This window comes from Gymnoscopelus braueri (assembly GCF_963280865.1).
Source record: "Gymnoscopelus braueri genome assembly, chromosome: 17".
NCBI classification, from domain to species: Eukaryota; Metazoa; Chordata; class Actinopteri; order Myctophiformes; family Myctophidae; genus Gymnoscopelus; species Gymnoscopelus braueri.
Window position 1 is genome coordinate 30100525 of NC_137617.1, and position 15402 is coordinate 30115926.

At 41.2% G+C, this 15402-nt stretch overlaps 1 protein-coding gene across 1 annotated transcript; it reads right to left on the bottom strand.

Annotated features, from left to right (window-relative positions):
- Positions 1–105: 105 nt before the first annotated feature.
- osbpl7 (oxysterol binding protein-like 7) lies at positions 106–12602 on the bottom strand (the record flags this gene model as incomplete). The annotated part of the gene is made up of 21 exons (XM_080455461.1): positions 106–607; positions 772–894; positions 1629–1755; positions 2044–2194; positions 2616–2760; positions 3550–3628; positions 4376–4439; positions 5148–5285; positions 6100–6236; positions 6962–7108; positions 7282–7453; positions 7588–7694; positions 8054–8204; positions 9846–9932; positions 10135–10253; positions 10550–10676; positions 11000–11143; positions 11268–11381; positions 11469–11522; positions 11619–11759; positions 12483–12602. 21 exons carry the CDS (start codon positions 12600–12602, stop codon positions 499–501), a joined length of 2556 nt encoding a protein of 851 aa, XP_080311587.1. The 3' UTR covers positions 106–498.
- Between the last annotated feature and the right edge of the window lie 2800 nt (positions 12603–15402).

The window sequence follows — 15402 nt, forward strand, 5'->3', positions numbered from 1 at the left end:
TACTTTACTTCACATTCTCACTAATTTGGGCAGCAAACTTTCAAAAGTAAAAACAAACGGTATACATTGACTTATCGGGCGGCCGTAGCTTAGTGGGTTTGAGCAAGACGCTTTCCCCTAACGTCGTCCCCCCCCCCCCGAGTGTGCATCACAACCATGTTGAATACTGAATTTCCCCCGTGAAACTAATAAGGTAATAAAACAAGAAGATAAAACAAAAAAACACTGAGGTCCTCTGCAAAATGGAGATAGTCTTTGGGTAGCCCTTTAGCGGGCATATGATCCATGCTCATAATAAGAAGGCTATTCATTGTTTTTCATAGGTTGAATGGGGCTGAGGGTTCCCATGAGCCAGTCATGAGACGTCCCACCGAGCCAAGTAAGAATCATATAAATATGATATAAATCAGCACTGATCTGTGCTCTGCAGGAGTCGCAGGGCAGTTAATCCATGCTACCATTTTTGTCTCTTTCTTTTGCAGACAGTCCAAAAACACCTCACCACAGAGCCATGTTTTCGATGTTAGCGTAGCCTGGACTCTCCCTGAGTTTCCAATAGGTTCCATTCGTTAGCCACACATCTCTGCCACTGGAATCTTTGGCTTTCCTGAAGGATGAGATAGGAGAGTTTCCCATGGTTACAATCTACATAAATACCTAATAGTATACACAATACACATCAAGCAAGCAATCAGTCAGTCAGAATGGTAAAATAATCATCTGTAAAATATTGCAAGCAAAGTTGATTGTAGGATATTTTCAAGATCTCACTTGAAAAAACGTGGAACGTGATCCTGTCCCCTTTTGCTCATTTCTTTTCTTCGCTCCCTCTGCATTTCCTCTAATTCATCTTTTTTAATATCCGTTTCTTCCAACCTTCCCTCTTCCAGCATTCTGTGACAAGAGAAGAACAATATCCAGTAATTCTGCCAAACGCAAACAAGAACGTTTACATTTGTGCTTGTTTGGTGGTAAAATCAAGATGTCTGACTCTTGACATTCATATTCGATTCCTTCTATTTTCAAATGCAAAGTCTTCTTTACCAGCACTCCAGTTATTAGAAGAGCAGCGTGCACCAAGTGTAAACTATATTAATGAGACTGTTTGTCTGTGTATACTGTATTGGCACTTTTCCATTGCATGGTATTGGTTCAACTTGACTCAACTCTAATTGCTTTTGGTACGAGGAACTTTGTTTCCAGTGTAGCTAGGTCGTCATAGCGACGTCCAATCCTCTGCGTAGGGGAAAGAACAATCGCAACTTGTCTGGAAAATATGTCTAATTCGCCCTATACACTCAAACAAAAACTGTAACATTTTAGGTGAAAAGTAGTAGGTACCAGGTGGTACCAGGTACTACTTTTGCCCATGTGGAAAACCAAAAAAGGCTGTACTGTAGAGTCGAGTCAAGTTCAACTGGTACCATGCAGTGGAAAAGCATCATACTGTCATTCTGTCCAAACATGTATCCACCAGAGAGTGCTGAAAACACAGATCAACTACACATCTATAGTATGTTAACTGTTCAAAAAGTATCTTCAAGAGATTGTTAAAAAAAACTGTCAAAAACCTGTGCACCTAGAAAGAACGATATCCCTGCACAGCCCCCCAAGTAAGAGACACCAACCTTTGGTCTGGGCGCAAGCGACTGTCTGTGGGTGGCAGTAAAGGCTCGAGTTCGGGGGTCAGCTCATTGAGCTCCAAGGCGAAGCTAGAGAAGCCATAGTACAGCAGATAATCCTCTGGCTGGGGATCTGAGGAATGGATACACAGAGCCCTCTGTGGTGAGCGGATGCACGACTACTATAACACCTGGATATACAGTCATTAGTAGCATTGAAACATACAGGGTGTGATCTGATTTCAAATTCCTTGAAAGCACACCTTCTTAAAAACACTGAGACTGTGCCACTTAATACAATATGAGGACAGAGTAAAGAAAAGACATATCCAATTTCAATTCACTCTATACTTTTATCATAAACACATAGATGACACTCATTGTTTGGGACTGTTTGGGACGTTCGTGTGTTGTCACTCACCTGGCTTCCAGATGCACTCGGGAGTTGGTAGGGTGTCACAGAAGATGCCCTCGTGCCACAGACCTCCAAACCGGTGAATGACACTCCCACTCTTGTCCAGTACTGTGCCCTGCACCTCATTCTTGTTGGTGTCTGAACCCCAATAACGAGACTGCAAACAAATACAACTGTGTAAGACAAACCTTGTGTGCATGCTGCTTAACAAAACACTGCCATGTCATTGCAAATAGTTAGAGTTGCTCAGCCGGTAATAATAAAAGTTTGACCAGTATTGAATAGTTGAACACTGTTTCTCCCTAACAAAATGTCAAATAAGACAATGAATCTAGATACATTAATATAGATTAAGAAAAAAATCAAGATAAATATAAATTAATGTGCTATCTTATTTTGCATAGTGAGAGTCTTTTACCTTCATTTTCCCCTTTATTTTGCCCCGTGCATACTGTAGAACAACCAATCCATTTGGTTGTTCTACAGTAGATGATAATAAAACTCTGATCTCAAACCAGCATTCCGCCAGCATTTATTCAACCATTTTAGTTCCATAATATAAGCACATTTGCACTCACCTTGACAAATGTAATCTTACAGGTGCAGACATTGCTGTTGAGGTTGCGTATGGTGACTTCTCCATAGTGTTCTAGATAGCGCTGCTGACTGAGGACATTATGGATGCAGGTCACTACTTTGTTCCATTCATAGTGGTCTCCATGCCTGTGAAAAATACCAGGATAACAAACTATGAGGTTCAGTAGTACATTATTTGCTATATCAACAAAAATGTGCCGCTCTGTGCAGCTCAATAACATCAGAAAACAGTTTACAACCTAGCAAGCACAGTGCAAACTGCATACATCGTCTGCACTGTACTGTACTGTTATGTTAACACCTTTTTCCAAAGCTCTTTAAAATGTATGCATTACATTCACCCATACACACATTCACACATCAATGACAGAGGCAACCACGCAAGGCATCAACTCTCTTGTCGGGAGCAGTTAACGTTTCAGTGTCTTGCTAAAGGACACTTCGATATGACCAGGAGGAATGAGTATCTCCCAGACAACATCAGCCATCGCATCATATGAACAAGCACAATCAGTCAAATGCAGTTGCACTGTCAAAAAATCCCAGTCTTTGACATTGAGGCAGCAGCCTCCAGCAAAATAAGAAAAGATGATTTAGTCTTTTCTTGAATCACTGGTCTGACAGCAAATGTCCTTGAGACTGAACTGTCACTTCTTGGCGATCATGTACTCAAACAAAGGATATATTTTAACCACTTACGCCATATCAGTGCACCATATTTTATGACAAATAGCAAAAACAGCCAAACTACAAGATCACAATGCATCATAATCAGGGGGGTTCTGCACTTGTAAATGTGCAATTCTTTTGACTTTTGAAATTTCCACTGTAATATACATGCCCAAAAACAGGGACGCCAGGTTGAAAGTGGTTAACAGAGACATTATTTGTTCTCCCCTATGCTACGAATCTTACTTTGGCAGTGTGACGTTCACCATTCCTGTGGGCATGATCTCCAGTGACTTCCCCCAGAACTTATTCTTCCATCGCTGGTCTGTTAAGATAAGAGAGGTGAAGAGTGGGCTGGTAAGTATACAGTATGTGCATGCATGTCCAAGCTAGGGCATTCACAACTAATGATTTTTACTAGTCGACTCATTTGACCAAGTAGTTGTCGACTTTTTTTTTTTTTAGGGGGGGGGCATTGTTTTAATGCCATCCTACTACTATATTACTATTATTATTATCCTCCTGCCCTTATTTTTATGGCGTTTTAAGGGAAGCGCTTCTGGCACAGCAGCACAGCACCACAGCAGCGTCTCCAAGGATCCCCATTGCCCAATAATAGGCTTTTATTGGGCATACTTTTGACCCCCTTTTGATAAAAAAATAAAGTCAGGAGGATAATAATAATAGTAAGATGGGCCATTACTATGGCATTTTTTTTTCAACTATTCGACTAGTACCAACAAAGTCGACTAGTGGTTATACTAGTCGACTAGTCGACTAGTTGGTGAAAGCCCTAGTCCAAGCATTAGCTCAGGAAATGTTGCTCACACAACATCACAAGGCAGAGAGAGAGACCATTAGAGTATCCAGTGACCACTGAACCATAAAAGCTAAGTGCTAGCTGGTGTGTAACCACCTGGATTCAAACCCCAGGTCCCCCCCGCATGGGAAACCAAACATATACCACTCAGCCAAAGGGGGAGCCCCCTTGGACAAAGGAGATATTAGCCTCTGAGCTACAGGCAGGGCTACTCTGCTACACTGGAATACAGGAATACTGACAGAGCCTCACCCTGCCAGAAGGAGAAGTTCTCTGAGTCTACGTGACAGGCAGAGATGGGGGGATGGTGGCACACCTAATAGAAGACAAAAAATATCATTCAAATGTTAATCATAAGCTGAGTACAATGATCATTTCCAAGACAATATATATAATACACTGACATTAAACACGTATGATGCATATATGGGTACATTTTATGGATTGATATGATAGAAGATACTGCCAACAACAGAATAAATTTGCTCAGAAACAAACAATTCTCAATCAAGGCCTTCAGTGTTTTTTGGGCGGTGAAACCGCCCCTATAAGTGAGATTTGGAGAAATGTACATTTTCCTGCGCTGTGATCTGGGCCCAGGAAATGTGTACAATTATCCTGCGCTGTGATTGGCCAATCACAGTCTATTCAGGACTGTGATTGGCCAGTGTCACATGACACATGTGCATAGCCCTATATAAGCAACCATAACTTGAAAAAAACCAAACTTTGGTTTTTTTCAAGTTATGGTTTTGTCCATCATAAAGAGTGTTTCAATAAATGTATTTATCTTTTGTACATGATTGGTTGACTCCATTCAGTATTGTGATTAGCTAGCAAGACACCGCCCACTTCACACAGGGTGTGATTTTTAGAACACTTTTGAGAACACCCCATCCAGGTCTGATTTTAAAAAAATGCATAGTGAGACTGAGCAGCATAAGAGACTCACAAAAGACATTACATCACAAATAATAACAAATCCACTTTGAGCATCCAGTGAGTGAACCGCCTTCTACCGCACCTGCTCGGTGATGAGGCGGAAGCCCCTATCCTCGCTGGTGTATTCGAAGGTCTCCCCCAGTACTGGGTTGAACGGCTTGTAGCGGTTTCTGAAGGTAGCAGTAGCGTAGCCGGAGATAGCGAAGGCAGCTATGTAGATCTGTATGAGACACACCAGTACAACACTCAACTTAATTCTTTTCGCATACAGAACATTTTGAAACTGTGAAAAGGACCATACCGGGGCTCTTGCATATTTAGAAATTGATTACGGACTCACGGTGTACTTGACATTACTCCTGACCATTTTCTAAACTAAAGCATGCCATGGTTTGTTTACTTTTCAAGGAAAAGCACAGACTGATTCGAAATGTTTAGCCAAAAAGATTTACAAATATCCATTACTTATTAATTGTGTGATGAAGATTAGCGAACATGTACTCAATTATTCAGGGAAGATATAGGTAACGTTTTACTGATCGTTTACAAAATGTAAACAAATGCAAAATAAACAAATAAAGCATGAATGTGTGATATACAGTCCAGTATGGCCAAAGCTGTGAATAGATAATGATGATGTACAGTAGAACAATGTATCAAGAATCAAGAATCGAATGTATTTAATTTATCTTAATTCAACGTTGCCCCCATCATTAGACTGCCTAAAATAAATCACACAAATAAGCGACTTATACTCTCCTGGCTGTCGAGTTTCTTTGTCTTTTTTTTTGGGGGGGGGGCTTTATTTGATAGGAAAGTAGACTGACAAGAAACGGGGAGAGAGATGGGGGGCTGACACGCAGCAAAGGCCGTTGGGATCGGGAGTCGAACCTGCGACACACTGTCAGGCTGGATTACCACCAGCCTAGGTGCCCAGACGGTTACGCCAACCGTTCGGGCCTCTTTGTCAGTCTTAAAGGGAAAAAGAGATATATTTAATAAATAAGGGACAGGCATATTTGTGACAGCCGTACCATCCTCTGGTAAGGGTCCTGTGTGTTGCTGGCAGTGTTCAGCAGTTCATGGTATTCCAGCTCCTCACACAGTCTCTGCAGCAGGTTGATGGGCTCATTGAGGGCAGCAGGCATGGATACCCTGGACAGGTCCTTACCTGTGGACAAAACCACAGCTGAGAAGCTGTGCAGGGCTTGAATAACAAACACTGCAAATACTCCACCATCACAAAGGTGCTCTTTGGACTAAGATTGGACTTAGTATAACCGCCTACGATGGGGTAAAAATAAAACAGGGTCTAATAATGACATGGCTTCCCTGTGGATCTGTCATATTCACACACACAAAGAATATTTACTTCCTTGGCCTACTGGCAGTTTGCACAAGAAATCGTTCAAGTTACTTGACCGTTCATCTATGGGGCGGCCATAGCTGAGTGGTTAGTGAGCCCGCCTAGGGAGCCAGAGGCCCTGGTTGCCCCAGGTACGATTCCAGGCCACGCCAGCATATGTGTCGATGAAATGAAATTTGTCCCTGAGCAAGACTCTTAACCCCTAATTGCTCACAGGCCCTCATTGGAAACAAGCCCGCAAGGACTTTCATGAACGTCCTGTTAAAAGGAATTATCCTTATCCTTATCAGTGACAAATACTAGAATCTAGCAGTGGTTGGCGAGATTATCCACAGACACACAGACAGGTGTAGACGGCCTTTCTACGAACCACACGACAAGCTTTGTCTATATCCTTGCCTATGGTACTATGGAGGGTAATGTTATGCACATCCATACAGTATACTCTGTTGCTGGTGCATTTGACAAAGTTTTGTCTTCCTCAGCTGAACTGTGGAGGGTTATGACTCCAGTACAAGGGTCTTTTTTACCTATGTTGTTGTAGAGGATTTGCATGAGGCCCACGTGGCTGTTGTCTGGGCAGTGGGCAGGCAGAGTGGTGCGATGACCTGTCCTCTGGGGAACAACGCTGTTTGGAGCTTTGCCGATGCTGGCTCTGTATTTGCGTGTGGCTGAGACTACAGCAGAGGAGGTAAAGGAAAGCTTTAAAATCATACCATGTAAAAAAAAACAAGTCTGCATAACATGCATGCTTCATATACAGTACGGCATGATATCCATAAGAGTAAGCATCATTGGGTGCAAGAATAGAGAATGACCTATCTATTCTTTCATATCTACATCTACACACCATGACCAGCCTCTGGCTCAGAATTGCTTGTGGTTCCCTCACTCAGCCCTGATTCGTCAGACACCTCAGAGGAGCTGCCACAGATGACATCATCACTGGCATCAAAATACTCCCCATCAGAGTCGCCCGCCAAGGGTGGGTCCTCCTGTGACGGATTGTTAGCTGCTCCAGGCTGAAGAGAGAGAGCGAGAAGAAAGAAAGAAACAAACAAACAAAGACAAAGAAAAAGAAAAGCAGCATGAGATGGAGGGAAAACAAGGAACCTACAAGGTAAGGTTGGTAGAAGATGTGCAGGTTGAGGCTCACCTGGGCCAGTGTGTTAGACTGATGGATGTTATTACTGCTCCAGGCCTCCTGCCGTCTCTGGTGCTCCTGGGTTAAAATGTCATGTACTGACTTGAGGGACGTGTGCACTGATATGGAAGAAACACAACAGGGCTGTTTTTAGAAAACTAGAGGTTCATGCCGCTATGTGGCCCTCACATCTAGAGCTTGGGCCGCTATGTGGCCCTCACATCTAGAGCTTGGGCTGATACAAGCTCTAGATACAAGCCCAATAGCCCAATATATGGGCATATATGGAGACCGTCCGACCGATCTACTTCAAACTCGCCCTGCGTATTCTGGTATGGAATAAATTCAAGTCAATGCAATGTCCACAAAAGTTTGATGAATCAACATAGTGTGGGCGTTTGTGCGTGTGTGCATGTGTGTGTGTCTAACTGTAAATCTGTCTGTCTGCCTTTTGTATGTGTCTCTCCTTGACTCTGACCTCGTAGGGACAAGGTACAGATATCCTGATGGATCCTCTTGCCCTCGGGGGAGGTGACGGTGGGAGGAGACGCCAGGGTGAAGCTGCAGTCTGGGACAGAGGGGCTGGACGTGCCCAGGTGAGCCGACGTGCCCAGGTGACTGGAGGATAGCTGCGGGACAGTGGACAATTCACTGGCTCAGTTATAGTTATATGTAATATAAGGCTATGACTTGGTCACGCCAGTGCTGTGTTTGGTTATCCGTAACGGCAAGCATACAAAATTGGAATAAATTCATACATTATTATTTATCACCATTTAGCTGCTATGGTATATCAATTATGTATTTTTTTTCTTTTACTTCTAAAATGCCATTGCTATGTTGCTATTTTGTGATAATATGTGACACAAACAGTAGCTTCAGGTCTGTATATGTTTCAACTATTATACAAATATGTAGCATGTCAGAAAGTGTGATGTGTACAATGGCTATACTATATTTGGTTAGCAGCAGCACATAAACAGATCAAGACTCTTTCATTATATACTAACAAAATGATCATCACTGCTGATTTGCTCGGTCCCCTCCCCTGGATAATCCCCCCACCCCCCGGCTTCGCTCCCTTCAGTTATTATGCAGTAACACAGAATGTCTATAGAGTACACAGTATGTGAGTGAATAACATGACACAGCTTTATGGGGATCACGTTCTATCCAGAGGTGACTCACCGATTTAGTTATCCCACGAATAGGCTTTGGATTAGAGAGAGGTCCGAAAACGTTACTAGGAGGTTGGGATGTCAAATGCTTAAAACAAATTCCAAATATGTAAGTTTAGCACTTGACTTCAATGTCAATTGTCAGAAATCTAAAATCTAAATATTAATATCAAAACATGAATATAAAATTACATTACCATATAAGGGAACTAAACCCTAGTTGTGCCAATGTTGTGAGTTTGCTGCCATCTAAAGGTTAAAAATCATCTAACGGCCTAGCCTGTGGTTGGTACACTCTGTGATAACACAGCAGCAGTTAATAACATTGACAATACCTTTGGGTAGTTCTGGCATTGGTTGAAATGGCTCATGGCTCAAGCCATGCTCAAATAAATCTTTGACAGCCACATTGACATGAAATAGTAGGGTAACCATCAAAGGTAAACCGGTTTACCAATTATACAAATTCAATTTAGTGTAGCAGAGGCCTTACAGTGAGTCAACAAGCACATTTGCAGCACCTTGACTTTGTACTGAATGGAACAGAACCTTAATTAGTATAGGCTAATTGCTTGGTAAGTGTTTACTGTTTACCCTACTATTTATTGTCAAAATGGCTGCTGTGAAAAAAGGATTACTCTGCAAAACATAGAAATATCAACACATTTCCATGGTAACGGAGACGCTAATCTACTGGCTATGTTACGTTGCTTTGCTAGGTTATTGGAATCTTCGGTATGTAGGAACTAGTGCTTTACAAACACGCTAGTTTTCATCATTTGACGTATAGATTTAGATTTAGCTAAATATGGTTAATTTAAAAAGACAGTAACCTGTTCTGTTGTTAAGTGTTGTATAATCACCATTTTACACTCAAGATTGTTCTTTACTGTTATTAGTGCCACTTAACAACGCTCTCTTGTGTAATAAGATGCCATTTAGATTATTTGAAAACTTTAGAGGGCAGAACACTCACAAAATTGACCCAGGGTTTAATCCACCTTTAATTAATAAATCCATTTAAAATCATTTGAAAGGTTATATGCTAATACTTCGCTTATTTTTGTCAGTCCTGGTAATGACCATTCTTACCATTCTGGCCTCTACTCGAGACAGTGTACGACTGTGACCCCATATCTTTCCCGGTTTGGACTTCTTTGGCTTGTCAAGTGATAGATTCTACATTAGGAAACATAAGGCAAATCAATAAAATCCCATTCTCATGCTCTTATGTACTTATACACTTTTTGGTTTGTATACAAACAGTATTTCATAGCACATAGTTTAGCAACAATGGCAAGACACATCTACAGATGAAAGACTATTATTTAAAGAAAGATTATATTGACAAATCAACTCATCTAATCCCATCCATCCATACCTGCATGCTAATGATGCGCTGCAGGTCTCCATTACTGAAGACCTGGCCTGTCTCTAGGGTCTGGAGCCTCTGGACCATACGATTCAATTCAGACAGGTCCATCTGACATCGATTCAGCTCTGGGAGAAGAAATAAAGGTCATAGATGTATAAAAGACTCTAAATGGACTAAAGTAATGCTCAGTGGTCTATCACTAGTAGGGTTTTGGACATTTTGGTTAGTGAAGCTCTCACAATGATATCGTTTTTTCATAATTGCTAAGACATATTTGAGCCTGTTATCACTTATATTGCTGTAGGTGTGTTTTATAAACTTAATCCAGAGATACATCAAAATCCTTGTTTTAGTTTAGGTTTGTACATCTTCAGAGCATCTTGCAATAGAGAGGAAATGCATGCCAAATGCCATACCATACCTTGAGCACAGCTGTCTGTGTCATGGGTTTGCTGCAGCCAGGCAGACACCTTGCCATTTGCACCAGTGACAGCTGAAGGCAACACCCTTGATGTTCCAGCTATCTCTGTGTAGATGCCTGTGGTATTCTGGCAATGAGAATAAAGTGACAGAGGAGAGGAGCGGACAGGAGCAGAGAGGAGAGGAGGGTCAATCCATGATTCTTATTAAATAGATCTATGCTCAGAGATATGATATATATACGTGTGTGTGTGTGTGTGTGTGTGTGTGTGTGTGTGTGTGTGTGTGTGTGTGTGTGTGTGTGTGTGTGCGTGCGTGCGTGCGTGCGTGCGTGCGTGCGTGCGTGCGTGCGTGCGTGCGTGCGTGCGTGCGTGCGTGCGTGCGTGCGTGCGTGCGTGCGTGCGTGCGTGCGTGTAAATTTCATTTGATAGTTTGTGTGATTGATAATCACCAAATCTCCATTCCTCCGACCAACAGATCCATGGTTCAGGGCCTGGAGGAAGCCATTGTGGACATGTGCTGCCTCATTCTTCTTGTACGAGCGGTGGGCTTGTAGCTTCGTTAACCAGATATAGAAGAGTTCATGGCTTTTTGCCTGGAGATAAAAAATATTTTCTAGTCACATTACTGTGCATTTATTTTACTTTCAGAGGCACACTGGTTTCAATAAACTGATTGTTCAACAGCACCTCTTGAATTCATCTCAGATTTGAGTTTACCTTCATGTGATAGAGAATGTGGCCCGCATCCAAGTCAATACGATTTGACTTCTTGTTTACGGACATCACTGCCAGGCTGACGTCAAGCGAGCCCTGGACTTTCCCCCTAGAGATCTTTAGGGAAGCGTATTGAATGTTCACTTTCACATTTTCATCCATGAACGTTCACTTATATCTTAAGAAAATGTATAGTGCACTTACATCTTGCTGATTTTTTGAATAGCGCAATATCCCCGCTTGCAAGACAAAGTATCTCTGAGAAAGAGAAAACAATTTAGGCTAAAAATTTACCCACTGAAACAATCTACATCGAAAAAACACAATTGAAGATCTTGAATTGTGATTTCTCACCTTGTGCCAACCTTTGAGAGGCCACCTCCTCCTCTTGAGGAGGTATCCTTCACAGATACCTGGTGCAGTCATGTCTTGGAGGTTTTCATTGACCTGAATCTCCACCTGGACATCTTCCATCACCTCCCAGTCTTTGAAGTTCTGGGGAAAATATTTGAGAATGAATGCACCATTTTTTGTGGATAATTTATAATTTATTTGTTTCTTTTTCATGATGAAAATGAATTGACCTCCAATGCTGCTTGAATACAATGAATTGACCTCCAATGCTGCTTGAATACAAAAACACCCGAGCAAACATTAACACCCAAACTGTAAAGGGTATATCCATTAGTATAGACATGAAAACGCCGAAATAAAGGGACACAATATAAGGCTACTATATGTCTTGCTTATTTATATGGCTTCTCTGTATAATCAGCCACCAAAGTGTACAAAAGATAAATTAGATCAAAGGAGACCCTGATTACTGTTTTTGAAATAGCTTTGTTTCTTTTGTAGCCTACAAAAATGTCACATGCAACAGTCCGAAACATATTCCTCATGGTGGCCATTTGAGATGGCAATGAAAGGTGCAGTACTTGTAGAATGCAGAATCTTTAAGCACATGCTTGTTTTGTTTTTATGCATTTTGATGGGAAATTAAGAGAAAACACTATGGTACCGGTGAGTGATTCCCTTGTTAAAAGTGAACACAGGGTGCGCCCTGGTGGTTCAAACGAATAGTGCCACATAATCCCTGGGTTTGCATGCAGCTCATCACCTGTGTCATGCATCATCCCCTCTCTCTACTCTCTATCTTGTGCCAAAATGTCTTAAAAAATTTAAAATACATAGCAATGCCCCCACAGCCACTTGACTCACTTGTTTTGAGTGACGAGACGAGGCAGTGCTACTACTTCGGGAGTGGATAGGTTTGTAGCATGTTGGAGATGACTTCTCCTGTGACTGGCTGCGGTCAAGCGCAGACCCGTAAGACTCCATTTTTTAATGTTGAGTGACCTATGTCTTTTCTCCCTCGTATCACTGGTTGTGTTTTACAGTGAGATCCGATGAGACCTGCTACACCGCGTCTCTCATGTCAGGATGAAGTGAGTCTGAAAGAGAAAGGAAATGCAGTTATTGAATTAAATGGTGAAATGAAAGCATGTGTCTGTGATACCTCTATTAACCACTTAAACCCTCTATATTTAATATAGTTGACGAGGGTAGGCTCTGTACTTGGTCAGCTCTTTTCTTTCCTGTCTACACCAAATCCCTTCGCTGAAAATAGCCGGCGTTGTGAGCTGGTATTTTCAGCAAATGTTCCCCACATAATAGTGATGTTGGGGTACAAGTAAAGAAATGCAGAAGAATAATACAATCAATCTTTGGAGACTGTAAAGCGCCATTCACACTGAGCACTATAACTATAACAATAACTATAACTATCGTTCACCATTGTATTTTTTTGAATAGTTGGTGTGAACTCTGCCATCCACTTGACGATTTTTAAAACTATATTTTTTATAGATAGTGCTCAGTGTGAATCCAAAAAAGATTATTTATGAACCTCTTAAAAGTACATTTGGATGGTCAATCAATGTAACTAATAACTAACAGCCTTGTTTCTGTTTACATGAATTTGGCTACTTTAGATATAGTGCAGTTGTATGAAGCGCTATGAGAGCTAGAATCAAGAGGGTTTATTTGTCACTCAAATAGGTACAATAAGTGAAATGTGTGCGGACATTTTACGCAAAAACACGTGCTAACACAACCATACAAGATAATAATAATAATAGTAATAATAATAATAATAACGTGAAAAATGTGAAATGCAGTCTCTTTAACAGCAATGGGCGATGTGCAGAATAGGGGGGGGGCTTATTTAGAATTGAGCATAAATCGTATATGTGCAGAAGGCACACATATACGTTTATCCATGTACATTGTGCAAGTAATGTTGTGCAACTAACTTGGGATTTTTACAGATTAAATGCTGTTTTCGTTTTATTTAGTCTTTTTGTTCTTTTGTTGTTGTTGTTGTCCTTGTCCTATACGACCCAACTGGGCAGATGACCTCTGAACTCACAATCTATGGAGAAAGTATTAACTAAACAGAGCTGAGGCCTCATTCTAATCCTGTTACCTAATTCAGGTGAGTGGCAAACTGTCAAGGCAGTCAGTTTCAAGTGACCACTTCACTCCAATTTCACTGGGCCTATTATGTAGTTGCATCTGTGTTTCTGCATGTATGAAAAACATTTCTGAAGGTAAACCACTGGACAAAAACATTTAATGAATGGCATATACTGTATGTAAGTGTTTAAGAAGAATCATATTCCCCACTATAATGTTTTCTGCGCATGTACTGCATTAGAAATGGTTGACTTAATTGTTGTTATATGCTTAGAGGAATGAAGACCACTGTGGCCAATCTAGTTCTTTTCACAACGAAAGCAGCGTGTGAAATGAATATGGATTCCTTGTGATTTCTGTGGCTACTGTGTAATTGGAAATTGTGTCACTTTGGGCCATTACAGCATTCAAAGACTAGTAGACTCAAATAGCTAAACATTACATCATTGTTACTTGGAGAAAGGTGAGGATTATTTGTAAATGTTCATCTCACACCTCTTCATTCTAATTCATATTAATTAATTTACTGAAAGATGTAAGACATGGGCAGAATGGCTGCTTCGTCAATTCATGTCATGGTCACTGAATGTACATTCAAAATTAGGGCACAGTTTTCTAAAGGGAGCGTAATAATTCCCAGAATTCACAATTCAGTTAATGTTATGTTATCTGATGTTGTGCATTCACAGTGTCCCCAGGCTGGTGTAGGAGATATGCCACTTGCACCAGGCCAAGCACCGCCTGGGAGGACAGGATTAACAGCCAGCACACTAATTGGCTTTTTCCAGGGCCGTTTTTAGCAACCTGTCACTTGGACACACAGTAACAAGATCATAAGGCAGAGAACACACTGACAACAAATAATAATGTGCCAAAGGGGCTACGATTGTTATAGTTAAGCTAAAGTTAGACCTGTAAGCACAGCAATGTCAAAACGGACGATTCTGTGTAAAAGAAGGGAGACAAAAACAAACCTTGTTAGAAGGTAACATTTTTGACTGTGCCATCACCAAGATACCATCAATCACTGACATCAATCACTGTTCCAGATTATTTTGAATCCACGTTATTTTCAAGACAATTTTAATGCAGACACGTCTGTCTGTCTGGAGCTAATCTCACAAACCACTGGACCGATCAGCACAACATTTCTTGAGCACACTGCCAGTAGGCCCCATAAGTATTTTAACATACTTTAATTTCATAATAGAAGCTACTGGGGCTGTGATTGGGCTGAAACCTTGCCCAAATTTGGTGTCATACATCATAGATAATCATAGATACATCGTAGACGATTGATATCACAGATTACTGATGCCAAATGCTCAGACTACAATACATGGAGTCTGAGATCCACATTGGAGCCAACGCCGTTCCCATGTGGATCCCGAGATAAACATGATTGAAATCTTGTTTAAGAATTTGGATATTTTACGTGTGCATTCATTACCAGATAATCTCTCTTCCTTGCATTCCTACACTAAAGAGATAACTGGTTAAATAAAGGATGAATAAAATATCTCCCAACATCCCCCATTTAAAAACATTTACACCATTTACAGTACACACTGAAGACACTTGAAGTCATACACGACTGAGCCTCTTTGGCACAATACAGAATCAAATCAGAGGGGGGATTCAAGAAATTAGCCACTTGTATCAA